At 36.9% G+C, this 27974-nt stretch overlaps 1 protein-coding gene across 1 annotated transcript in view; it reads left to right on the forward strand.

The window, feature by feature from the left end:
- The window catches only part of ABCC9 (ATP binding cassette subfamily C member 9), a 229140-nt gene that overhangs the window by 169208 nt on the left and 31958 nt on the right, over nt 1–27974 (forward strand). The window contains exons 29-37 of the mRNA XM_063639618.1: nt 1552–1689; nt 1835–1960; nt 5561–5657; nt 7944–8173; nt 8847–8995; nt 9210–9279; nt 11300–11457; nt 15594–15686; nt 24327–24429. Of these exons, the coding sequence (XP_063495688.1) occupies nt 1552–1689; nt 1835–1960; nt 5561–5657; nt 7944–8173; nt 8847–8995; nt 9210–9279; nt 11300–11457; nt 15594–15686; nt 24327–24429 (1164 nt within the window). The remainder of the gene's footprint in view (nt 1–1551; nt 1690–1834; nt 1961–5560; nt 5658–7943; nt 8174–8846; nt 8996–9209; nt 9280–11299; nt 11458–15593; nt 15687–24326; nt 24430–27974) is intronic.

Here is a 27974-nt window from a genome sequence, read left to right on the forward strand (position 1 = left end):
TGTGTAGTAGCATGAGAAACCAGCTCCTTCTTTCTTGGGCCCAGAAGACAAAGTAGAAGTTTGTTTGCATATTACCTATTGGAGAAGCAACAAAGAAAGAAGGGTAATGAAGAAGACATTTATAAACTTCTTTTCCCACTGTTCTGTTAACTCTTCCCCGTTTTTACCTGAAACATCCACCATTTTTTACTGCTTTGTCCCTTCAGTGCTCCCTCAGTTTCTTTCATTCCCTGCCATCCCTGGTCCTTCTAAGGGGTGATTATTTTCCTGTTGCACCTCCTCCCTTCAGGTCACTTTGCTTTCTAACTCATAGTTTGAGGATACATTCCAGTTTTCTTCAGTTGTTTCTAGCTCTCCTCTTTCAAAGATCCAAAATGTGAAACATGTAGTTTGATGCGCTATATAACATTTTAGGAATGAAATATATATGAAAATAATTTATAGTGATATCATCAACAAAAAAAGACAATGTAATTTCTTAAATTGTTTTCTAAATATCTTAATCACTTGGTGGATAAAAACATTCTCCCTAGAACAACTGTCATCAGGAAGCGTTAGGCATGCTATTCTTATATATTATAATAATAATAATAATAGCTAACAATGTCAATTATATACCCAGTACCATACTAAGCACTTCCTGTATATTACCTCATTTAATTGTGAAAATATCCCCATTAAGTAAGTCCTGTTGTGATCCAGTTAACATTTTCTTTTTTCTTTCTTTTGAGACAGAGTCTCGTTCTGTCACCAGGCTGGAGTGCAGTGGCGCAATCTCGGCTCACTGCCTCTTCCTCCTCCAGGAACCTCTTCCTCCTGGGTTCAGGCGATTCTCCGGTCTCAACCTCCCAAGTAGCTGGGATTACAAGCCCATGACACCATGCCTGGCTAATTTTTGTGTTTTTAGTAGGACAGGGCTTCACCATATTGGCCAGGCTGGTCTCGAACTCCTGACCTCAGTTGATCTGCCTGCCTTGGCCTCCCAAAATGCTGGGATTACAGACGTGAGCCACCGTGCCTGGCCCAATTAACATTTTCTATACCTAGTTTTGTTATCTAGAATTCAAGTACAATTATCTTTTTCATTCTTTGTTTTGCTCTATTATTATAGATTGCTGAGTAATACGGTTTTTGAACTTGCAGATTCTATAAGAATTCAAAACATTTTGAATAGTGTTATATACTTTTAAAATAATTATGCAAAGTCTGTTTTTCTTTTCGCCTGCAGGCACTTCTAACTTTATTTCATTGTTTGTTTGTTTTTCTCCTGGCCCTTTTTTATTTTATTTTGTTTAATTTTTATTTTAGGTTGAGAGGTGCACATGCAGGCTTGTTATGTAAATTGTGTGTCACGGGGGTTTGGTGTACAGATTATTTTGTCACCCAGGTAATAAGCATGGCACCTGACACTCTTTCTTTATCCTTTTTTTAAATAAATTATATCTGGGGGAAGATTTGCCCTTAGTTATTTGTATTACTACTTTCGAGAGGAATTGAGTTATGTAACAAGTATAGAAAATGTCCATCTTTCCTCCATTTTACTGATTGCAGGATGATCCATTCTCAGCCCTGGACATTCACTTGAGTGATCACTTAATGCAGGAGGGGATTTTGAAATTCCTGCAAGATGACAAAAGGACACTCGTTCTTGTGACTCACAAATTACAGTATCTAACGCATGCTGACTGGGTAAGAGTTTAGAATAGAATTTTGCTCATTTTTATATTATAGTCATATAAATAGAGACAGTAAAAAATACTTTCTGAAATAAAGGTAGTTCATTTTGCCAATCAAGGCTTTTTGTCACATTTCTGGGAATATCCGCTTTCCTTAGATCATAGCCATGAAAGATGGAAGTGTCCTAAGAGAAGGAACTTTGAAGGACATTCAAACCAAAGATGTTGAGCTTTATGAACACTGGAAAACACTTATGAATCGGCAAGATCAAGAATTAGAAAAGGTAAGTGCTCATAGTTCAGAAGAGTTCAGAGCCCAATTCAGAAGAGTTAGAAATTAACTAAGAATTACTAAGAATGTTTTTTTTTTAATTACCATTTAATGCTTGGTAATATAATTGTCTTTATCTGAAATCCAAAGTAATTGTATCTTTACGTATTATTAATGAACAGGGTACTTTGAACCTATAAAATTCGAATGCTATCTTTGGATGAGGTGCTGTCAGGTTTTTAGAGGGTGTTTGTTTAAATTTCAACCATAGTGCAATTATATGTGTTTAAAACTTAGACAAACTACTTAACTGAAGCATGGCATTTCCTTATTTTTTCTTATTTATACCTCATTTTTCTCATCTATAAAATTAGAATATTTTCACTAACCACCTACAAATAGAGGGTCATGGGAAAGTCAAAAGCCAAGGTGATCTTGAAGGAAGAGCTCTGAGTGGTGGGCAAAGTTGTAAGGCGTGTCTGGGATAAGGCTTCTGGCGTGAAAGAAGGTAATCAGAAGGAAATAAAAATAAAATTTCACATTTGTATTTTTTTTTGTATTTTTTTTGAAGTCCACAAAGCCCTTTTTACATGATCTGTTTTAATTCTCACAAACTCCTGACAAATAAGCAAAGAAAATATTGTCTTACTTAGATATATGAGAAAGCTGAGGCTCAGAGAAGTTAAGTAACTTACCTAAAGTTGTACAGCATATATAATATGTGGTACCAATGGGATTTAAACACAAGTGCACATTCGGTGTAATTACACTATAATGTTATGGATGATGTAAGTATAACATAGAATGAGGTGATCACAGAGTTGGATACCCGACTGAGTACAACAAAAGAGGAAAAACTTTTGATAGACAAGTGAAATTGTAAATTAAATTTGCAAATTTTTGAAATGTTTTGTTCTTGAGTTGGGAGTACAAAGTGTCCAGCACTTGGTATTCTTAGCCAGGAATGAGCATTTACAAAATGAAATATTTGTACCAGTGAATTTCTTTAAAATATTAGTAAATTTAAATATATTATTTTAGAAAAGAAAATAAAGGATCTGTCTCCATAGAGAGAGGAAGATACAAAGTCAGATAAATCCTAGGATTTCTCTACCTTCTTTGGATTTGCTAACGATCTCAAAAGCAAACCATACAAAGAAGAAAAGATACATGCAAAAATATACAAGCAGAATAGGACAAATCACAGAACCATTGAAATGAGGATATTTGGCAAAAAAAAAAAAAAAAAAAGGCAATAAACAAACAACAAACCCCAAAACATTATGAGGCACAGTTGACAAGTGCCTGCTTAGGAATTGTGCTGTGGGAAGCTTGATTCTAAACGTACCGGGGATAACTCCAAATGACATTTTTTTCAGTGATCTAAATGCCAGGGACAAAAGAAGATGACGTAAACTTAAGGAGTGGGACAATTTATGGTTTACTTTGGAAAGAAGAGCTGGAAAATAAAGAGAGCTGTTGGCTCAATATTATAGTAATACTGTTAAGCAAGCCAGGAAGAAAGTCCATTAAGTTGTATTTAGAAATGAAGTGATCACTTGAGATAGCGTAGCTGTATAATTAAAGACACATTACAGTGTTATGTATGAACTGAAGGAGGTGTGGATGGAGCAAGTTAGGGTATGGACAGGGTAAATCCAGTTACGAGGTAGAATGGCAGCCAGTAGAAGACAATGAATCACGCACCTGCCCAGAATCCTTATCTCAGGATGGAGGGAGATTACTGCCACGTAGCAAAAGGCAGGCACCTGAATTCATCTGCAGCCAGAGAGAATCACACTGTGAACAAGACCACTACAATACCTTGGGGAAGTTTTTGTACAAACAGATTTCTGTTTAGTTTGTTATAGGACAGGACAGGGTGTTTCCTATCAACCTGGGCCAATTTTGCCTCCTAAAGGACATTTGGCAACATTTGGAGACATTTCTGGTTGTCACAATTGGGGCGGGGGGATGCTATTAGCATGTAGTGTGCTCAACATTCTGCAATGCTCAGGGAGACCCCACAACAGTGAGTTGTCCAGCTCAAATGTCAACTGTGTCAAGGCTGAGAAAGTCTGGCCTAGAGGCAGAACAGATCAAGCAAGTGGAGAAGGAAGGTGAAACCGAAGGATGCACAACATTTCCTAGTGCAGTGCTTGAAAAAGAGCTGTCAGTTTAAGGATTAAGGGGTAAACAGGAAAGAATATGATTAAAAGATAGTAATGAAAACTACAAAGAAGGAGAGGGAGTTAACACTTTTAGCTGATTTAAATATTAGCTTAAATGATATGAACCATTATCTTCTTAATGCTGTTAATTAGAATAAACTGGTATTATTTAACACTCCTCACTTCCCTCTCTACTCTCCTCACCTGGCCTGGCCCAGTGAATATTTATTGGATAAATGAAACTAAATTTTTATTTACTTAGTACAAGTATCATCACTATTGAAAACATTTAACCTATAATAAGCTTAATATGAGCATTTACTCTTAGGAAAAATTGCTTTAAAGTTTGTTTGGGGTTTTTTGTTTGTTTATTTTTTAAGTCTCCAAGGTCTTAAACCTTTTGGTCACAGCATGGGGAATCGAACTGGAATCAAATCTACTTTTCAATATGAAGGTTTATTTTATTTCATTATATGATATGCACAAGACAAGGATCCTCTTTAATTTTGTGTTTAATTTAGCTTCATTTATAAATGTTGGTCTTCATATCGTTATGCAAAATTTAAAACTGGGGTCAAACTGTCTCTAAAAATGGGATTCAGGAGACATTTTTGTTTTCACTCTTTTAACCAAGAATCCGAAGTAGTACAACCCTCTAGAATAGAAAGTTTCCTAAATCAGACATGTTGTATGAGGCCAAAAAAAATCAACCAAGGTCACTACCTAGCGACTAATCACAAAAGGTTTATTGGTTTATTGATGTAACAGAAAAAGTGTGTAGGTTTTTTTTTCTTTGTATTGGCATATATAGAAAGCTCCCAATTTACCATAGATTCCAAAAGTCTGTGGGTTAGTTGTTTAGAATTCAGAATGCATTTCCCCACAGAAAAGGGGAAATGGTTGGTTTTCCGGAGTAGCCGGTAGAACCTGATTTAACCCACAATGTAACTGAACTGATAACTACGACTGCAGTCCTGAGGTCAGGGGAGCTGGTGTGTTGGAAGCCAGGGCACGGAGAAAATGAAATGATTCTACCCTTCTTAACTACAAGATAAAGTTAACAGCAATTCTTAAAAATCTGCAAAGTTTGTTTTTGGCACGTTTCCCTTCTCTCTCTGCATATTTTCTCCTCCTAGGGCTTTCTCTTACACTGCTAGGCACCTAGAATCCACATTGCCTATTTTCTTCAACGTTCTCTACCTTCTTTCAGATCCTATTGAATTCCCTTTCTTTTGTGCAGCTCCCTTAGTGAGATGCTGAAGAAACTTGTTCTGATTTAATAATTCATAATAGTGGATGACTGACAGCAGTTTAACCAACTTGGAACCATGTGCTCTTTTGAAGGAAAATACATATTAACATGAATGAATCCTTAATTAGAAAAATCACAAGGATAGTCTGAAGGTGATGTAAAAATAAGTATAGTATAATGTTTACTGTAGGATATGGAAGCTGACCAAACTACTTTAGAGAGGAAAACTCTCCGACGGGCCATGTATTCAAGAGAAGCCAAAGCCCAAATGGAGGATGAAGACGAAGGTAGATCTTTTTTCTTTTATCTGGAACATTCTAATGGGATAACAGGATGTGAGTGTTTTTTAATGTGTGAGTGTCTCCAGGAGGAATAATAAGCCTCTTTGCAAGGGGAAAAAGTTAAATCAAGTAATACTGAAAATGGAAACAACAGAAGTCAAGGAAAGGTGGATGTAATCCATCAACAGCAACAGTCATCTTGAGGGGCTCCACAGAATGTGTCTTACTACAGTTGTTATGTGTGAGAAAGACTTGAAAGAAAATGGTAGTGGCTTTTAAATAGATCTAGACTTTTGTTCAGAAAAATTGAAATTGTCTAGTATAATGACCAAATCTACTTAAGAAAATTTCAATCCTTCAGAAAAAACTAGTAAAGGGGAAATATGGCATTTTGACATAGCTATATTTGATTCATTCAGTTCGTCTTCATGAGGTTTTCATGACAATATAGCCATGAAGGATAAGCAAATTAGAACGTCATTTGTTATGTTTCAGTTTTCTGGATCTGATAAGGTATACTGGGAAAAAAAGATTGACAGGAAATGTGAGGAATGAGATGAAATAATTACACTGCTTTGACATTCATTGCCAAGAATGCTGTGAGATAAAACCACCTTTTAAGTCAATAGAGTAAATGCCTTATGCCTCGTTTCCCTGTGTAATTTTTGCTTATGACTGCATTTCCACTAACCAATTAAAACAAAAGAGAAAATGTTCATTTCAAGCCAAATAGCACCAAAATGTGCTACTTTTATTTTTCTGTGTTTCAACAAATATTCATTGAGTGAATGAATTCATGAATGAAGGCTAAATTTTACTTTCAATTTCTATGATTAGAAATGTTCTTAAAGAATTTTTGGTGCTGTAAACAGACATCAGCTTCTAGAACTCTAAACAAATTATTTATAATGTGCTGTAAGAGTGGAGTTGTACCCAATTATTCTGTTCAGTGTTTAGTGGGGATGCTGACTGTGCCCTTGGCTTGCTGTGTTAATCCATATTCTCAGGTATAAAATAAGGTAATAGCACTTTGCTTACAGGGCAGATGAAGCAATGTATGTTGAAGAGCCAATTACAGTACATATTACTTATTAGTTTGTTGCTGCAGGTCCTATCAGAATGCTCAAGCCAACAGTAGGGGAAGAAAAGAAGTAGAGGGTCCTTCCTTTCTCTTAAGAGACTTGGAGTTGCACGTATTGTTTCTGCTTACTTATTATTGACTCTGTCATTGCTTGGAAATATTAAGTACTAGGAATGTGAGGAAATGTTGTCTTTAGCTGGGCAGCCACGGACAACTTTAAATTTCAATTAATATAGAAGCAAAGAATGGGTATTGGGGAGACAGCTAGCAAAGTGCAAGTGTCCACCTCTTTGATCATGCGAATTTCTAGTCTGTTCTTCTCACACGAAGGACATACCCCTGCCAAAGGGGAGATCATCTGAGACGTAGTCATTTACTGCATCCAGCTCAAATATCAGGATCTTTGGTGATGCTCAGTCTTCTCATCATAAAAATATTTGGATCCCTGTGGTCTAATAACCTAAAAAGTAAAGACAAGTCCTTCCTCCCCACAACCTGATATGTACATAGTATAGTAGTGAAGTATATACAGGATAACTTTAATGAATAAATTTCCTTTAGAACAGCAAAAGATGGGAAACACAGCCACTGGACCATAGAAATGATCAAATTTTGATTGTCAGGAAATGCAAAACCTGCTTTAGCAGTGGAGTCATTCTTAAGGAAGCCCATCTTAGAGTTTCTAGATGGTTCAAACATCTGAGAGGAATTCCCGGCCCATTATCCTTTGTGTTCCCTGGCTTTGCCCACTGGAAGTTCCCTTCTTGGGGCCATAGACAGCATGGAGTATGCCCTCTTGTGCTATGCACGGATTTCAGAGCTTATTCCTTCCTGGTGCAGCTTTATAAATTCAGAAATTTGCAGGTCAAAATATTGTAGATGTTTGTAAGCCAGGTAGGTGGTTTTTGTTGGCAACACAATTCCTTCAATAACTTTGTAAATTTCTTCCAGTCAATTTGATGTGCAGTAAATCAGCAAATAGTCTCATCCAGACATAGATTTTATATTTATTTTATCACTCATTCATTCATTCATTTTTCACCTATTTTCAGAAAGAAATGAGGTTTGCCCTGCTAAAAGCATTTAAAACTTCAATACTAATGCTTACATTTTTATAAATGTATGAATGTTTATATACTATTTGTGGAGCAATAAAAATTATATCTAGCTGGTGCCCATCTGAAGCTTAAACAAAAGTTTTTTGTATGTAGAGGAAGAAGAGGAGGAAGATGAGGATGATAACATGTCCACTGTAATGAGGCTCAGGACTAAAATGCCATGGAAAACCTGCTGGCGCTACCTGACATCTGGAGGATTCTTCCTGCTCATCCTGATGATTTTCTCTAAGCTTTTGAAGCATTCCGTCATTGTAGCTATAGACTATTGGCTGGCCACATGGACATCGGAGTACAGTATAAACAATACTGGAAAAGCTGATCAGGTACAATTGGTTTGGTTTTGTTTTTAAATCATCAAGGAAATATTGAGATTAACAGTGATACCTTCTTATCTAGTTAGATGCTTATATCCCAAATGCCATAGGACTTCTGTGATAATTTAGTAAGTTAATAATTAAAACAGGACCTGAAATAGAATAAACTATCAAAAATGTTAAAATAGAAGCTATTATTAATACTTTTAAAGTTTATCATAAGAAATATTTAAATATAATGTTTAGACTTGTATTCAAGGGAGTTTATACATATATTTTTATATATGTTATACATATATACACACATATATATGACCTTTTTGTATTTGTTCTTATGGTATTTGATGTTAACTACCTACATCAGTGTATTAGCTGGTCATTTTGAGACTAGGAATGAGAAAACTGAGCTCTACAACATAGAAAGCCAAGAATATGCCCCAAACCTGAAAACAAACTCCTTCTCTTCATCTGCTTTTAAGCAAGCCTTGAAGGCTAGTGAAGGGAGCAGGTGGAGGCTTGGGTATACTATCCTCGGCCTCAAAAAATTGCATTCCTTCAACCATCTAAATGCATGCAAAATAACGAAGTCAACAATCTTGTCTGACATTGACATTTGGTTTTCTAGTAAGAAAGAACTCCATTGATAATTTCCTATGTGCTTTTTGTGTTGGTTGCTTTTTAGACCTACTATGTGGCTGGCTTTAGCATACTTTGTGGAGCAGGCATTTTCCTTTGCCTTGTTACATCCCTTACTGTAGAATGGATGGGTCTCACAGCTGCCAAAAATCTTCACCACAACCTTCTCAATAAGATAATCCTTGGACCAATAAGGTAAAACAGTGGTTATTTCTCACTCCCACACATAAAATAATAAAAACATGCATTTTTCAATTTAAGTGAAATGTGAAAGTTTGAAGAATTTCTTTAGTCCTTGAGCAAATGAATAGGGAGCGTCTCATTTTCATGACACTAAGATGCCCATTAGCAATGCCCAGGTTCCAAATAGTTTAGTATTATCATATACTTCCATCTATTTATTGCCTAGGTTTTTTGATACCACACCCCTGGGACTGATTCTCAATCGCTTTTCAGCTGATACTAATATCATTGATCAGGTGAGTAACTGGGTTACTTCCAAGTTCAAAAATTAGTTTCGCAATGTAAGCTAAATGGCATTGTAAGATAAAGCATAATTCCTATTAACAATAGAGGATTTCTGAGATTTAAATAAAGGCCCATTTGTATTTATATCAATATAATACATGCAACTGATATCTAGAATGAAATCTTGAAGGAAAATCTTAGACTAATTTGTACATGTAGAAGAAGATACTTGGAGAACCATCATGAAGTAGAGAGAAATAGTAAAGAATGAACACTTAAAATTTTTTATTATAAAAAAATTGTTTTGATTAATGTCGTATCAGCATTCACAGTATAAAGTTCTTAAAAGTTTAGTATTCATGCAGAATTTCTCTCAGAAGTGAAGGATGGGATGCCAAGCTGTCTTAAAGTCCTTTGCTTTTATTAAATTGGTTCTTGAAGCTTCAGATGGTGTGATACTTTAGGAAAAATTCTAGGAATGCCAAGTTTAGCCTAAGATCCTTAGGAATCTAAAAGTTTGTTTGAAATAAAAGACATCAAACTCTGAAATTATATCACTCTATAAGTGGAACCCTTTGGATGACTGAGAAAGGAATTCATCAAATCCAGCCCTTGCCTTTTCTGACTTTCCAGAATAGCATTAGGAACACCGAAATGGCCCTCAATTTAGAAAGAGGGTTGATGCATGCAGCTGACTGCAGAGTATGTTGAGAAGTTTTGATGTTTTCATGGCATTGGTGTTAGGTCAGACTACACCTAAAACCTTTCTAAGGAATACACATTAGAAAAGAAGAAATGAACCACTCATTATTTAGAAGATGACATGATTGTTACTTAGAGAATTCAAAATAATTAGTAAAATAAATAATCAATTAGAAAAGTCAACAGAGTATCTACATAAGATATATCATATGAAAAGCAGCAACTTCCTCTACACCAATTTAAGAAAATAGTGAAAAACAAACTCCATTCATAACAATAAAACATATAAAAACAGAAATAAACTTAATGTGAAGAAAATACGTTCAACAATCCCAGAAGTCATAACAATCCTGTACAGAGAAAGAATTTCCCTATTAGATATTTTTTAAATACTACAAAATTCAAGCACTCTGTTAATTGCAGAAGACAAGTAGGTCAAAAGAGCAGCATGGAGAATTCAAAAACTCCATCATATGTAGAAATTTAACAGTATAAATGTGGCATCTTAATAAGGATTAATTTTTCAACAAAGGATATTGGGATAATTAGCTATCCAAAAAATACAAAGCAAATGCATACAGCATAGAGGTGGCCATATTAAAACATAAAGCTATAAAGTAATGTAGGAGAATAGTTTTAGAATCTTGGGGTGGGAAAGGTCTTTCTGAGTAAGACAAAGAACTCAGAAACAATAAGGAAAATAGGTTACTTTTGAGCTCACAAGTCAACAGAAATGGCTATAAAAAACTTTAAATTGTGATTGAGCTAAAAGCACCAAAGATAAATTTAAATACAATAGATAACTGGGAAGAAAATTTGCAAATATTTTTTAAATAAGCATAATGTATACACAGCATTTAAAAATCAATAAGGAAAAATTAATTCACTCAAAAAAGCCCAAAGGATATGAGGAAGCAATTACAGAAAATTAATTTAAATGTATTACGGTAGAGGAATAGCTAAGTAAGCTAATACTATGCAACCATTAAAAAGAAATAGATTTGTATACACTGCTGTGGGAAGATTTACAGTCTGCCTTGCTCAGTAAACAAACACATGAATGAATAATATTTATAGTACAGTGTCATTTACATAAAACACCCGAGATAAATAGGTAGATAGACAACTAATCAACGACATGTTGATAGATAAATAGACAGACATAATAAACTATGGGAATTGAGTGAAGAATTGCTTAGGATGAACATGCTTATACACTACTTTGGTAGTTAACTGTATAACTGTCAACATAAAAATAGATATTTTTGTTACATTGTAGCCAATATTTCATTGGGCTAATCATATTTTCCTTTTAAACTACGCTAATAGCACATCCCTCCAACCTTGGAATCTCTAACTCGCTCAACACTGCTCTGCCTGTCTGCCATTGGGATGATTTCTTATGCTACTCCTGTGTTCCTGGTTGCTCTCCTGCCCCTTGGTGTCGCCTTTTATTTTATCCAGAAATACTTTCGGGTTGCCTCTAAGTAAGTAAAACAGCGTCCCACTCATTTTCAAAAGCTTATCTACGGTCAGCCCTCTCTATTCATGGGTTCTGCCAACAATGGATCAAAAATATTTGGAAATAAAACATTCCATGAAGTACCAAAAAACAAAACTTGAACTTGTCATGTGCCGAGTACTACATTGAATACACACTGATGAAGTGATGTGTGATGTGTTGCTATTGAATTAGGTAGAATAAGTAACATACTGATGATTTAAAGTATATGGGATGATGTATGTAGGTTATATGCAAATGCCACCCATTTTATATAAGGGTCTTGTGCATCTGCAGATTTTGGTATCCATGGGAGGTCCTGGAATCGCTTCCCCATGGGGACAATTGTATTTGATTTACTGTGATCTACATTTGCTGTAGTGTTTTTCAAGATAAGATGTGGAATTTAGAAATGCAACCTATATGTAACATGATGAAATCTATCCTGACATTATGATTCATTTAGGTATCAATTAATATTATTATTATAGCTATAATTGGTTGTCTGGGCCTTACCTAGCCCTGGACATATATTAACATGTGGATTATCTATTGAGTTTTGAGTTCTAAGACTGCCAAATTTTTCATTCCATGGTCCTTTTTCTGAACATGACATTGATAGAAAACAAAAAATCAAACATAGGCCGGGCGTGGTGGCCCATGCCTGTAATCCCAGCACTGAGAGTCTGAGGCGGGTGGATCATGAGGTCAGAAGTTCGAGACCAGCCTGACCAACATAGTGAAACCCTGTCTCTACTAAAAATACAAAAATTAGCCAGGCGTGGTGGCACCCACCTGTAATCCCAGCTACTCAGGAGGCTGAGGCAGTAGAATCACTTGAACCCGGGAGGCAGAGCTTGCAGTGAGCCAAGATCACACCACTGCACTCTAGCCTGGGCGACAGAGTGAGACTCCATCTCAAAAAAAAAAAAAAAAAAAAGAAAACCACAAACATAATCCCAAGGAGTAAGTGATTTAATATTATTATACTCTACAAATGGGAAAAAATTATTCGTTTAGGATTTGTCATTTACTGAGATGTTGAATAAATGAAATAAAATACCAGCTGTTTTAAAATTTTCAGTTTAACTTTGAAACCCCGCTATATATAGTATAGTAAAGTTTGTTATTTCAACAAATACTAAGCACTCATTGTGTCGCAAATAGTTGTGTTAAGCCACGTGACAGGTGAAGAGATCGATATGACAAGGACCTGTTCTCAAGAAATGTATAGTCTCTTAGGAAGATAAAACATATACAAAGTAATCCTAATATGTGGATAAGTGCTAGAATAAAAAGGTAGGTATTGAGTTTATTCAGGAAATTGAAAATGTTAATATGACTTGAGTGCAAGGAAGGTGAAAGAAAGTAGGAGGAGATAAGAAGAAAAGAAGAATTGTAGTTGGGAACCTCTGAATATATCATATAACATTTCATAATTTGAAGAAATAGTTGTTTCTCCCTCTTAGCTATGAATTAGGGTCCTTTAAATATCAGGAATCCATATTTAGTCTGTTTTTTCATTCCTAGACTCATCCTCTTTGCTTGCAGGAAATTCTGATCAAAACGGAGAAGCCAGTAATCAAATTCACATTTCATTTCTTCTGACACTATTGCTGGTCTACTTGCTGGTGGGGCAAAGAAGTTCAGAGTTATTTCATTACTGCTGATCATTTCCAAATCTGTCCTTGCCTTCTCAACACTGATGTCAGTCATGTCTTACTTTAATCACATACTCATTTGGTCCTATTATTGCCCTTTATCAATACAAATGGAGTGCAAAGTTTGGGAAAATATTCCTAGTCCATTACAAATTTGAATGGTGAATTCTGTTCATCATCAGTGAGAATAATCTGTTAGAGACTAAAGTATAGAGAGGATGGTTATTTTAAAGAATTAATATTGACAATGGATTGTACGCTATTCTTGTTTGAAATTATCTGAAAGTTAGCAAATATAACCATATGATACCAAACCTCGCAGACAAGGATCCTTCTAGATGTTGAGGTTCTTTAGAACTCATCCATGTTGAAAAGCTCAGGCAGCTTAACATGCCATTTTTGTATACACTAAAGAGAACTTAAGTGGGGAACTAGCTACAGGAAATGCTCTAAAAAATGAATATTTAAAATCATGGATCAAATGCATGCTTAGCTTTGTAAGTAACTGTTTCCTTCTTGCAAGAATACAAGATCAAGCTGTGCCCTCACCTCTTTGGTTTTATCAAACATAGTTTTATAAACAAAGCTTCCTCCTTCCACAGTATTTTTCCTTCACTTCAAACCTCAATGTAGTGACCACCTGTTGCTTGTGTCAGATTTACAAATAGCCATTTGGTTTTATGTTTAAAAATAACAGACTATTCACATTCCTTCATATTCCTTCTCCCACTTCCTTCTATCTTTCTCTCCCCCAATCCCCATGTGAAAATTCTGAATGAGGGAATCCAGTTTAGAAACTCCACTTTGAAAATACTTGCATTTGTTTTGGGAACTAGACTACATTGGCAGCCAGGAATGGCGTAAGTTAATTGTTGAAGATTATGGAACCATGTTCATCCGTTCAGTTGACCCTCACAGGTGAATGCCAACACTACTTCTCTGATCTTCTCAACCCCAAAAACCTAGAGAAGGGCAGGAAAAAAGGTCTGAAAAGTAAAAAATGGAATGCATTGAAACATGTGGTATAACTGTTAGCCTATCTTCTATAAATTCTAGCTCATATGGTTTAAAGAAAAGTTGTCATGAATATATCTTTATCAAAAGAGTCAGATTCAAGCATTTCCATTCATTCAGTATGTGTCTGTGTTTTATGTACCTGTGGTTCCTTAGAGAAACTGTGAATGGAAGTTCCATGAAGGCAAGGATTCAAACTCACTGTGCCCCAAACTAAACTCATTATCTTTTCCCTCCAAATGTCTTCTTTCTGTGCCCCTGACCACCACTCTGGTAAACAGCACTGTCATTTTTCAAGTCTGTTAAACTAGAAATAGCCAAGCTATATGTGACTCTTGTTTACCATGTGAAAACTAATTGATCATTACAGAAAATAGGGCTTCTTCTGACTGTCTCACATTCCTCTACTTCTTATTTTAAACTTGACCAGCATCACATTAATTCTGAACATTTTTTTAAAAACCTCTTATATGAATTAACCGATCTTCCTCACTCACCCATTCTCTTTCATCCTGTACATTGTCTCCCAAGTTATGTTGATTAAAGGATTAAATGACACCTCTGATTACCTTCTTTCTGTTTTATTTTTGAGATAGTGTCGGGCTTTGTCACCCAGGCTGGAGTGCAGTAGAGTGATCTTGGCTCACTTCAACCTCTGCCTCCTGGGTTCAAGTGATTCTCCTGCCTCACCCTCCTAAGTAGCTGGGATTACTGGTGTGCACCACCACGGCTGGCTAATTTTTTGGTAGAGACAGGGTTATGCCATGTTGGCCAGGCTGGTCTCAAACTCCTGGCCTCAAGTGATCCACCTGCCTTGGCCTCTCAAAGCGCTGGGATTACAGGTGTGAGCCACCGCACCCGGCCAGATTACCTTATTTCTAGTCTTCAGTGATTTTTTTTCAGCCCATTAAGGATGTTTCTACAATTCACTGTCACCCTTACAAGGCCGTATCCTTTACACAGCCGCTTCCCACTACAACAGCCCTAAAGGACTCTGGGCACCAGACAGATTGAACTTGCGAGATTCTTCAGACATGAGTGCTTGTTCTTGTTATTCTTCTTCTTGTCTATTTTGTTGAAGCCCTCATCAAGCTTAAGGTCTCGCCTAAATTCTACCTGCTTAAGGAAAATCCCACCAATGTCCTAGGTATGAATTAAGTGCTCATTCCATTGAGTCCTGTAGCAGTTTACTTTGGCTGTTACACAGAGCTGATAGTTTTGTACAACACATTATGTTCAGCCTCTACCTGTATTCATAATATACCCATCTTTCTCTTCCTCTTTAGATTGTAAGCTGTCGAAGTTTTGTTAATTGAGTGCTAGGGGAAAATAATTTCAATGATGAAAACAAATACAGTGACAAAAATAACTTTCTCTTGAAGAATAAACAAGGTAGTCTTTGAGTCTGGATGCACATGAAGTTTATTTTTGCCCCTCTCTCTACCAGGGACCTCCAGGAACTTGACGATAGTACCCAGCTCCCTCTGCTCTGTCACTTCTCAGAAACAGCAGAAGGACTCACCACCATTCGGGCCTTTAGGTGAGTAAACACATTTTTATATTAGCTGACTAGCCAATTACATCATCAACAAATATTTTTCTACAAATAACTGATCATTGCTTTCATTTTGTTTGAGCTCCCCATTGTGTGCCTGACGGTGTACTAAACCAGGAATAAGAAAAATGTGGTGTAATGATCAGAGTTAGAGTTTACTCATCCAAAATGCTAACTATAATAAAGGGTGAAGCAACAGATAGGAAAAATACTAGCTGTGTGACTAGGATAAGGCATCTGAATTCTCTAACCTTGGTTTCCTCATCTATTAAATGGAGAAAGTCAATTTTGCTTCTTAGGGTCATTGGACTAGCTAATATTATCCCTGCAAAGTATTAACCACATTGACTATTGAAGAAGCATCCAATAAACAAGTTAAAATAAATGTATAAATAATAATAGTAACAATAATTCTCACAAAAGAAATACTATGACACCAAAGTTGTTTTAGAATTTAATCCTTTTTCTTCAAGGTTTGTAAACAGAGTAATAACCTAAACTTTTGATCAAGAGTGTTTACTTTCAAAAAATTACCTATCCCAATTTTCCTGTTCAAGTCAGATTAGCAAAAAAGGTGATATTACTGAATGTTTCATTTAATCTAGAAAATTGATATTTTAGTGTTATATCGTTCTGAAACCCTAATCGCAAGTATATATAGATTTTAACCAGAGATTTTTCTAACCTAAGAAATTTATTTTTAAATATGGAATTGGGTCACAGAGTAGAATATGAAGAGACAACTATCCACAACATTATGTTCCACAGCATGTGTACATAATCTATGTAGGTGGCATCATGAAGCATTCACACTTTCTGCACTGGTATGTTTTTCCATCATAATGTGCAATTCCTTTTATTGGAGATGTCAAAATTATTTACTGGCATTGAATGTAGATATTAACATGAAATTTATATTCTAATAACCAGTAATGATCACTGGTATTAATATGTAAACTATATTAAAGATTACTTTTTTCACCAAATAAGTCCTTTCAATTCAATTTATTTAAGAAACATTTGAGTACCGAACATATGCCAGGTACTATTCTTGCTGCAGATATATAAAAAGACACGGCCTTTGATTCCCAACCAGCAAAAAGTGGCACTGTTGCCCTCCCTCCCCACATCCTCCCCACATACACCTGCCACGTTATCCTTTTTATTTCCTTTGTGATATTTATCTGAGTATTTTAAATCATCATTTTTATTTGTTTACAAGTTATCTGTCCTTTCCAACTGGAATGGAAGCCCTATCAGGTCATCCCCTGCTTTTGTTGTTGTTGTTGTTGTTGTAGCATCATTAGCTGGGAGAAGTGCCTGGGACTAAGTAAGTGCTCAATAAATATATATTGACTCAGTAGCTAACATGGGCTGTGTTAAGGAGCTCACAGCCTAGTAGGAGAGAGGGTTTAAGAAAAAAAATAGCAACACAGCATGATACATAGTCTAACATCACAAGAAACAACTGTGTCAGAGAGCAGGGTAGCACTCTGTCTAGAAGGAATGGGGAGATAATTATTGAACAACAAATCTTTGAATGAGGAATAATTGACCTGGCAGATACAGGAGACAGAATATTCAAAGAAGATGTAACAGATGTGTGAAAACATAAAGATTTCTATTTTATATGGAAATCAAAAGAGTCCAGTACTGCTGGAACATAGATTAAGTACAGAGAAGGTGGCTATGGCGATGAGGCTTGAAACCATAGTAGAGGTCAGTACATAAAGGGCATTGATAAGTACCTTTAAATAACTTAGACTGGATTCTTTCAATGTGTGGTAGTCACTGAGGAATTTTGAGCAGGAAAGTGATATGATCAGAGTTGTGTTCACCACAATAACTCTGGGATACTACTATGAACTGGGGATGGTTAATGCCCAAGGCAAGGAGACTCCAGGAGGCTGTTGCAGTGGTCCACATGAGAGATTACAAAGGCAGGATAAGGAACTAAGGACCGGGAGAGAAAGCACAGATTTAAGGTATATTTAGGAAGTGGGAACAATGAGATTTAGGGGCAAACTGAATGTGAAGAGTAAGGTTGAGGGAGAAGTTGAAGGTGATTCCTTCTAAGTTTCTGATTCCCATGAGTAGGTAGTTTTCCAAGTTAGGAAATTGAAGATGATGTGGAGGATTGGAGGAGTTCATGAGTCTGGTTATGAACAGGTGTAGGTAGTAATGAGATATCCAGCTGGACATTTTTTTGATCATTTTAGTATACAGGCCTGATGTCTAAGAGATATCTAAGGGCAGAAGATACACGTTTGAGTATCATTCTTTTATGGATAATAGTTAAAGTTTTGGCCATGGATTTGATTGCTGATGGAGATGGTGTAGATTCAGAAAAGAGGGGCTTGCAGAAAAATTTCAGACTACCATCACTTAAAGAACAAGTAGATAAAAAAGATCCTGTGGAAAATATGATCTGCCAATTTCTGCCTCATTAAACAAAGCTGATCTTCTTAGGTTAAGAGTAAGATAGGTTATATTACTTGTCCCTCCCAATATCCTTTTATATTTGGCTAACCAGTGCCTATCTCATTGCTGAAATATCAGTCCATGATTATCATCTACTGTGGGAAGCCTTCTCTGAATGTTAGAATGTAGAGTCCATGTCCTTCTTAGATCTCTATGTTAAGTTGCATCCTAAACTTAGCACCCTGCATCATAATCAACTGTTTGTGTGTTTGCATTCCTCTACAAGATTGGGAGCTACTTAAGAGCTGGTAATGTGTCCTTCATCTTAATCTTTAGAATATTGACAGAGTCAGTCACATGGTAGGTGTCCAGATGTTTTGTGAATAAATTAAAGGACACTTCGTTGCTCAACCTACTACTTTCTGCTAATATCTCCATGTCTCTTTACTTCAACATCTATCTGCTTCTAGGCCTCCTAATTTGGACAGACTGTTTGAATTCTGTTCCCAGTCAGCTTGCTCAGTAAAGAGGAAGGGTTGATGTTGCCCCTTGTCGTGGTCTCAGTCTTTCAACTAAAAATCCTATTGAGCATCTCCTGCTCCTAGCCAACCCCAACACAGGCCAGCCTGATGCCATCAAATCCAAACCAATGCCTTGTTTATGGGAGGAGGATCTACGTCTTGGCAACCTTGATGTTGTGACTACTATTTTAGCAAGTTGGTCCCTGTAAAAATCAACTATCCTATGAGTGAGAAGTTAATGGTGGGAAAGATCAGTTCACTGGGCTCTCTCCTCATGTGCATACTCTCTGTGTGTGTGTGTGTGTGTGTATAATGTTATGTATGCTATATGTATAAGTCATATATATATATCATTTTCAGCCCCTCTTTTATTCTTCTGGATATATATATATATATGGAACAGATGGATGGAAAAAGACACATTTGATTCCTGACCATAAGTACCAAATGGATATATATATATCTCCAGATAGGAGAGGCCAGCACCCAAGCACTTTGCCTCCCTAGAGGCCATTAAAGGCCATTAAGGGGTCAGCTGAAATTTTTGATAGCCCTTTATCCAAATGGCACCTTCTGGTAAGTAAATCTTTACCTGTAGCAGCTCTACCCAGGTCAAGGACAGGTCTGGAAGGCCTAAGGGACTGCTCTACCTGTGTTTGATGCATATTACCCTAGGCAACACCACTGTAATGCACCTTAATTCAGTCTTGTCCATTTCCTTCCAAGACCTCAATGACATATAAGTGCCAAATGTTAATACTTAATAGGGCAGAATCCATCTTCCTACTAAGGGAGGAATTCAGACCAGTTGAGAAAATAAGCCATCTAAGTAGTAGGCAAAAAATCAGGATAGTGGCATCATTGGAGTTAATCAAGTGAGCATTTTAAAAAAGAAATTGAATGGTCAATAGTAACAACAACATAAAAGAAGAATAAAAAAGATTTAAAAGTGTCCATTGGATATGGCAACCATGAAGCTATTGATAACCTTAGCAAGAACAGTAATGATAAAGTGGAGAGAATCAAAGGCAAAATTCAGAGGGTTAAAAAATTAATTGGAAATCAGAACATGGACATGGCAAGGATAAACTACTTTTTGAAAGAGTTTTACTGAGGTGGGAAGGAGTTCAGGAGAGCTAACTAAAAGAAGGAGCTTTTTACTACTGTGTTTTCATTTTTAAGAGGATAATGAACTAGATATTTTCAAAGACTGAAGGGAAGAAGTGGAGATATAGGCAGGATGGGACAGTTAACGGAGAAGATTATTACAGCAGATTAGCAGGAATATGTTAAATGCCCAATGTTAAAAGACCAGTTCAGCTTGAAGAGTATTTGGTACATAGCTCCTTTACGAAGGTAAGAAAAGGATCTGAATAGATTCAGGAAAACTGGCAGGTGAAACAACAGGAAGTTGATGAGTTCAACATATAACAGCCTCTGTTTTCTCCTTGAAGGACAGGGGAGGTCATCTTCTGAGAGGGATGGAGGCAAGAACAAGGCAGAGCATCATGAAGGGAATGAGGAAGATTTAGAATGAAAGAGGAAATTGACTAAGAGTCAAGATTCAGATTTTTCATCTACCTTCTTCCCTAGACACATGAGCATAATTTAGCATTACTATCCTTAATTTTACATTAGGAAAACTTCTAGGTAGCCGTAAGTAGAACAAAATATTATGTTAAATTTCAATGCTTGAATTATAGTTGGAAGAAACAAAAGACAACTCAACTTCTATCTGGAAGTACCTGCATGATACTGATCCAGGTTCAGATCCTCCAGAGCTCGTTTTTTAATGTTTTATTTATTTCAACAGGTTTTTGGGGAAAAGGCAATTTTTTGCTACATGGATAAGTTATTTAGTGATAATTTCTGAGATTTTGGTACACCCGCCACCCAAGCAGTGTACATTGTACCTAATGTGTAGTCTTTTATTCCTCACCCCTCTTCCGTCCTTCACCCCAAGTCCCCAGAGTCCGTCATATCATTCTTATGCCTTTGCATCCTCATAGCTTAGCTCCCACTTATAAGTGAGAACATATGATATTTGGTTTTCTATTCTTGAAGTACTTCTCTTAGAGTAATGGTCTCCAATTCCATCCAGGTTGCTGAGAATGCCATTATTTCGTTCCTCGTTATGGCTGACCAGTATTCCATGATGTATACCACATTTTCTTTACCCACTCACTGGTTAATGCGCACTTAGGCTGGTTCCATATTTTTGCAGTTGCAAATTGTGCTGCTATAAACATGTGTGTGCAACTGTCTTTTTCATATAATGACTTCTTTTCCTCTGGGTAGATACCCAGTAGTGGGATTGCTGGATCAAATAGCAGTTCTACTTTTAGTTTTTTAGGGAATCTCCATACTGTCTTCCATAGTGGTTGCACTGGTTTACATTGCCACTAGCAGTGTAAATGTGTTCCCTTTTCACCACATCAATATCTATTTTTTTTTTTATTTTTAAACTCTGGCCATTCTTGCAAGGGTAAGATGGTGTCTCATTGTGGTTTTACTTTGCATTTCTCTGATGATTAGGGATGTAAAGCATTTTTATTAACTATCATAAATATCAATATTTTTAAACCCAAAAGAAGTCTTGAAAATGTGGGGATGGCCCTGCTGCCATGGATAAAATTCTAGAATCCTTACATTTGGTACTTGTGGTCAGGAATTGAATGTGTCTTTTTCCATCCATGTGTTCCTTTCTTTCAAGCTATCTGGAGTCCCCAGAGTCTTGAACTCTTTGGAAAGTTAATATTTACTGATGAGGCTGCTTTTCCTCCCCTGCATTGAGGGTTCGTGGTGTACTCACATGAAGCAATGAACTCCCTCAAGTAGTTTACCACGAAAGCATCACAGTTAAATTAGACTGAGATTTTAGTGACCTTTCCTATTTTTTTCTTGTCTGACAGAATAAAGGTCTAAGAATGTTCAGAAGATGAGCTGGATATGGATGAAAAGATACAGGCTGAGTGTGTCAAAGTTTCCATTAGGAAAACAGAAGGTTTCTTGCCAAATAGAAACACGCAGAAAGAATGTTCACTGCATTTTCACCCCTCCCCTCTCACTGCTGCCTCAGACTATTGCCAACTCCATTTACAAACTCTTTAAGAGTGGATCTGAAACAATATCCCAAAACTAGAGGAAGAGTCAAAAGTGTTCCAGATAAAGCACTTTGTCAGAATCAAATGTTTGAGGTTCATCTCAATGCAGTCCACTGGCTTTGGTCCACCTGGCCTCATCTCCAATCTCTCCATCACACAGTCCTCTAGGGAGAAGAACCTGTCTCAAGCCCTGGAACATGTGGCACTTTCTCATTTCTGTGCCTTTTCTCATATTGTTCCTGCTGCGTAGAATGCCTTGTTCACCAAAAGCATTCTGCTTACCCCTTAAAAACCTCACTCAGATTATCTTCCTTGTCCTTTGTGACACCGTGCTTAACCCTTCCTCTCTCTCCGCCCTTCACTCCATTTCCTACCGTGCTGATCCTCTGGTTGGTGCAAATCATGCCCTTCCTTTATGTTCATGTAGCATTTTGTGCATAAGGTCCTTATAGCTAGATAGTGTGTTGCAATATTTTTACTTGTTAATGCTGTGTTTCCTCCCTTCACTAGACAGTTGGCCCTTCAAGGGAGTAGGTCATGTCTTGTTCCTGTATCCTCAGTGTCTAGCATAATGTCTTGCTTAGAGTGGATGATTGCTAAATGCTCCTGAATGAATGGATGAAAATCTACCAAACATGTACCTAGCAAGTACAAAAAAGAATGAGGCAAGGTGGATGGATCACCTGAGGTCAGGAGTTTGAGACCATCCTGGCCAACATGGTGAAACCCCGTCTCTACTAAAAATACAAAAATTAGCTGGGCATGGTGGCACATGCCTGTAGTCCCAGCTACTCAGGAGGCTGAAGCAGGAGAATCGCTTGAACCTGGGAGGCAGAGGTTGCAGTGAGTTGAGATCGCACCACTGCACTCCACCCTTGGGTGACAGAGTGAAACTGTCTCAAAAAAAAAGAAAAAAAAATGAGCCTTACGTGTGTGTATAGAGTGAGATGATAGATAGATAGATAGATAGATAGATAGATAGATAGATAGATAATCTTTATGGTTCATGTTCATTGTCTCAGTAAGTCCTATAACCCTTTGAATGTCCCCCCTACCCTTTAGTTATTCTCTATATTCATCCCTAAAAGGGTCAGCTGGAGGGTAAGCTTGGACTGCTTAGTCCCACAGCAGGGTGTTGCCATTCAGGCCAGGTCCTCCTGTGCATGGCAGCATGGCATTTGGGTCATGGATACTCAACTCAAAGTGAGGTAATTATTTGGCTATGATTGCTGAGTTCTTGATTACTGTAGATTAGAGCTTACCGTCCGACTGAAGTATCTATCCTTTTTGACATGTTGGAATGATCAGATTGATTGGATAGATATCAAGCGTCTGCTTTATATTGGCCTGTATGGATTACTTCAGTGGGCCAAATGGACAGCCCACCCAGGATTTCTTCATTCTTTGACATGTGATTATTTATTATAAATTTTTACAATTTTACTTAAAAATTGTGGAGGTGAGTGGGGGAAGTCTTTTATCAAGAAGGAATCACTGCCATCTGTCAGATGAAGTTTGGTTATTTCTTGCAAACATAACCCATAGATGGGAGGTCTCTATAAGACAAGCCGTGGCTGCAGAGAGTGAATAAATCACATTTTGATTTGGTATTTTCCCCACCTTCAAACCAGTTATTTTTATTATATTATCCATCCTTCCAATGTTTCTGTTATTCAGGAAAAATAATTGAGAAATAAAAAGAGACTATTGTTGTGATTTAGAGAAGATTTTTTCTACCATGTAGCATGAATTTCTTTGAGATTTGGCTCAGATGTTTAAATGGATAGGGCTTTTAGTAACAGTTTTATTTACAAAATAGGTTACACAGAATTTGCTGTGATTTTATTGAGCACCAAGAATTAACTTAATTTGTTGAAGATCAATATCCAAACGATATATATCATAGAACCCTGAAAGTACACAGACCAAATTCCTTTTATGCAGTGACCATCCTTACAAATACTTTAGAATTTGGAGGTGTAGAACATTTGCCATCATCTCTAGTGTCCCCCATCCTCTACTTGTTGCCACCCCAGTTTTTTTCTTTGGTTCGCAGAAATATTAGGCAAAAAGATAGTTTTAAAAGTATATTTTTGCCATTTGCAAATGCATAGTTCTCTGTCTTCCCTGGTTCTGATCCAGCACTTCCCACCCAACTCTAACTGTGTTGTTTGGAAAAGTAAAATAAATGCCACAAAATGTCGGTAGAGTTGCATTTCTCCACAATTTATCTTGGTTTTTGTAAGGCCCTTTTAATGTAGTAGGCTATACCTTATTCTCATGGCTACAATAATTATGTGGAAATTTATGAACTGATCTTTAATACAATGTTGTTATTAGAAGGACTCTTTTTCCTAGTAAGGGTGTAAGAAAGGAAATAAACACCTGACCACACCATCTCCACTACGAATGCAAAGAGCAGTAGCAGCTGGGCTTTATTTTGAAGTAGAAATCTATTTACTGATCATTCGATGCCATCAGTTTGTCAGTGTGTTGAGTAAATAGTGTAGTAGTAAGTGTGACTGTTTTTTATTACCTCTCCTGTTGTGTGGCTAACATCGTGTTTTTGTTTTCTGCAGGCATGAAACCAGATTTAAACAACGTATGCTGGAACTGACGGATACCAACAACATTGCCTACTTATTTCTCTCAGCTGCCAACAGATGGCTGGAGGTCAGGACGGTACGTTCATTTCATGAGTTCGAAATGGAAACCAAATAGAGAAGACGCCTGCTGCAAAGAGGCAGACAGTTGTAAAAATTAGTCTTCCACTGAGATTCGGCACTAGCTTCACATTTTCTGGACTTTAAAATAGCTTAGGTTTGTTTATGTTACAGATGAAGTTTGTCATAATGTTTTAGCTAATGACAAGACAAATAGCCCGAAAGGCAAAACTTCATTTTGTGTTCATTAGTTTCTAGATCACATAAGTTAATGGAATGGCAAATATTTGTATAACTTCAATTTTTTTTTCCAAAAGAGCACATTTGGCAAGTGAACAGATGTATTCATTTCCTTCACTGAGTTGGTCCTGCCTGGAAGCATGGCAACTTTCTACGTTTTAAGCCAGTGGAGGGTCATGTTAGTACAAAATGTAGAAAACTACAGTTAATCATCTGTTGCCTTCTGTCTTGCATAATGTAGAAGAACAAGCACAAGCTTTGGCATCACACAGACTTGGTCTAGCAAGTTAATTTTAGTCCCAGTTCCTCATCTGTAAAATAAGAATTGTACCTTGTACCTTGTATGGGCATTGGATTAAAAGTAACATAAAGCCCCTACTACACTGATTGGCAAATGCATTCAAGAAATGTCTTTCGAATGCATGCATGAATGAATAATGAATGGTACCTGCCCTGGTAGGGGGTTCATAAGCCAATGAGCTGGAGTATCAAGTAGGAGAGAGGAGAAAGACATTCCAGAAGGCAAGGAATATAGTTTGTAGTCTGTGCAATCGGGAACATGGATAAGCTACTTTTATGGTAATGGTGAGTTGAGTGTAATTTTTTAAATAGGTATTTGCCAGTTTTGAAAAGAAAAAGCACATTTATCTCTACTATTGAGAGAATCTTATTTACACTAATTGCGTTTCACTAACACATAGGCTTTCTTTCAAAACACAACAGAAAAGAGAGGGAAGATGGTAAAGGGAATTTAACGGGGTAGAAATGAAGGAGCCCAAATTAAAATCTGAGTAGTTGATTGATGGATACAGATTAACTTAGAATCTTGGACATCCTTGTGAGCTTTTGTTATCATGATTTCTCACTGGTTTACAGAGATTCTCTACAACTATATTAGTCATTATGTAGAAATTATTCAACAGCACAGCATAGTTATTTTTCACAAAGTTTTGTTGGAAGTATTGGTTGCTGATAAATTCCCTCCAGGTAGCTGTGACAGTTGGAAGAAGGCAGGGCAGAGTTTCTTGGGAATTATATACAGATAAATAAAGGCAAGTGAAGTGTTACTTAGGATTTATCACAAAACCAAAACATTATTCCCAAACCCTATCCAAACCATAATTCCTTGCTTTAATTCCTTGTTTTGATATGTGTGTGTGTGTGTGTGTGTGTGTGTGTGTGTAATTTCTGTTGTTCTATAAGGGAAAAAATCATATATGAATAATATAATTACTGATGAAATAGCTTACTGAAAGAATATCCCGAAAACATAAGGGAGAAATGTTAGCAGTTACCTTTGTATCTGGTTTTCCTGAACTTGAAGACCAAGTATGTCTTTTAGGGGAAGCATATTTGCCTTGGACTTGAGGTGAGAGTCTGACCGACTCCTGTTTCTGCTCTTTAGCACTTCCTGCTGTCAGGTTAATGGATAAGTGTTGAACAAGAATCTTCAAGCAAACCATATGCTCTGTTCTCATAGCCAGAAGACTAGATATTAGAGCCTTAAGACTGCCAAGAAAGGGAAGGTCAGGAAAAATTAGAAAGGAACAGCAGCCAAACTCAAAATGGTTTAGTTTAGTTTGACTCATAACCCAAAACTTTAACCCCCCACGTGAAAAAGCAGTTGAACCTGTCTAAGTATCATAGTCTCTATATCTTGAATTCCACCTGCAAAAAACAAAATACTGACACTTGAAACAGGAAGGGCAGAACAGGCCATTCATTTGGTTACTTTGTAATACATTTGTTACTATGTCTCCTCCTTGCTTTCTGTGTATTAGAATCCTTCCAAGATTTGCAATCTAGTCTTATTACTAGAACTCTCCCTTAAAAATTAATACAAAAGATTAAGGAGTATTTTATTTTCATTTCCGATGGGCAAAGATATATTTTGGCAAGAAACGTTTGTTGATTTATTGCAAGGTTCCAGGCATATCTGCTGACAGAAGTCAAGGTTCAAGGTCCTTTGTGTATGATTTGCCTCCATCCATTGTATTTATATGTCAGTAACTTTATATGGATAAACACGTGTACACACGCACACATACACACCCCTCTAGACAATCTCAGAGATCCATTGTGAGACGAGTCAGATTCACTATTGCTCTGCTCTTCTGAGTGAACTGAGAGTTTTCATTGGAACCAGGTGTATTTAAATATAAATACTATAATCCAAGAACATATGCCACAGTAGAAGTGTTAAATAAGGTAAATGACTTCTCCTGGGAAATAACCATTTCTCTCAATTGTGCACATATAAATGACCTCATTACTACTGTGTTTCTGTGGGCCTGTCCCCATCACTGGAGACAGAATTTTAGTTTGGAATAACTGGATCTTGTGTGAGAAAAATGAAGTTGAGATACAGGACCTTGGAGACTAGGGTGTGAACTCTTCTCTACACCCCACTGCTGGATATATTCTGCCTTGTAAGTCTTTTTTATAAAAAAGTAATGAAAATTTCTATTTGGCCCAGTAAATCTGCCTTGATCTTATCTATGGTATCAACACAATCCCCTCTTTGTCGTATTACTCTGTAAGTTCACATAAATATCTGCTTCTAGCAAATATTCTTAGAGTTCCCAGAGCAGGAATGCAACCAAAATGGTATACAGAAGGTCACTTCATTGGGCATAAATTAGAAGAGGCAAGCAGGATTTCTTCACACAGATTTCACCAACTCTAATTCATGGACTCAGAGCCATAATGGAAACAGGAGAAAACATGATATCATTGCTTTCTGTGGCTATGTTTCCCCTCCCTTCGTCTTTATGCCTAGTTTTAACTTTCCAAAGCCATGTCACTGCTATTGACAGAAAATCTCAAGAAAGAAGAGAGAGAAACCAGAGTAGAAATACCTTTTGTTGAATTTGGGAAGTTCTCTGAACCTCATCCAACTTTTGTTTATCTCTTTTTTTTAAATTATACTTTAAGTAGAACGTGCACGTTTGTAACATAGGTATATGCATGCCATGGTGGTTTGCTGCACCCATCAACCCGTGATCCACATTGGGTATTTCTCCTAATGCTATCCCTCCCCTAGCCCCCCAACCCCTGACAGACCCCAGTGTATGATGTTCCCCTCCCTGTGTCCATGTGTTCTCACTGTCCAACTCCCACTTATGAGAGAGAACATGCAGTGTTTGGTTTTCTGTTCCTGTGTTAGTTTGCTGAGAATGATGGTTTCCAGCTTCATCCATGTCCCTACAAAGGACATGAGCTAAACCTTTTTTATGGTTGCATAGTATTCCATGGTGTATATGTGCCATATTTTCTTTATCCAGTCTATCATTGATGGGCATGTGGGTTGGTTCCAAGTCTCTG

Source organism: Symphalangus syndactylus, chromosome 5, assembly GCF_028878055.3.
Source record: "Symphalangus syndactylus isolate Jambi chromosome 5, NHGRI_mSymSyn1-v2.1_pri, whole genome shotgun sequence".
Lineage (NCBI taxonomy): Eukaryota > Metazoa > Chordata > Mammalia > Primates > Hylobatidae > Symphalangus > Symphalangus syndactylus.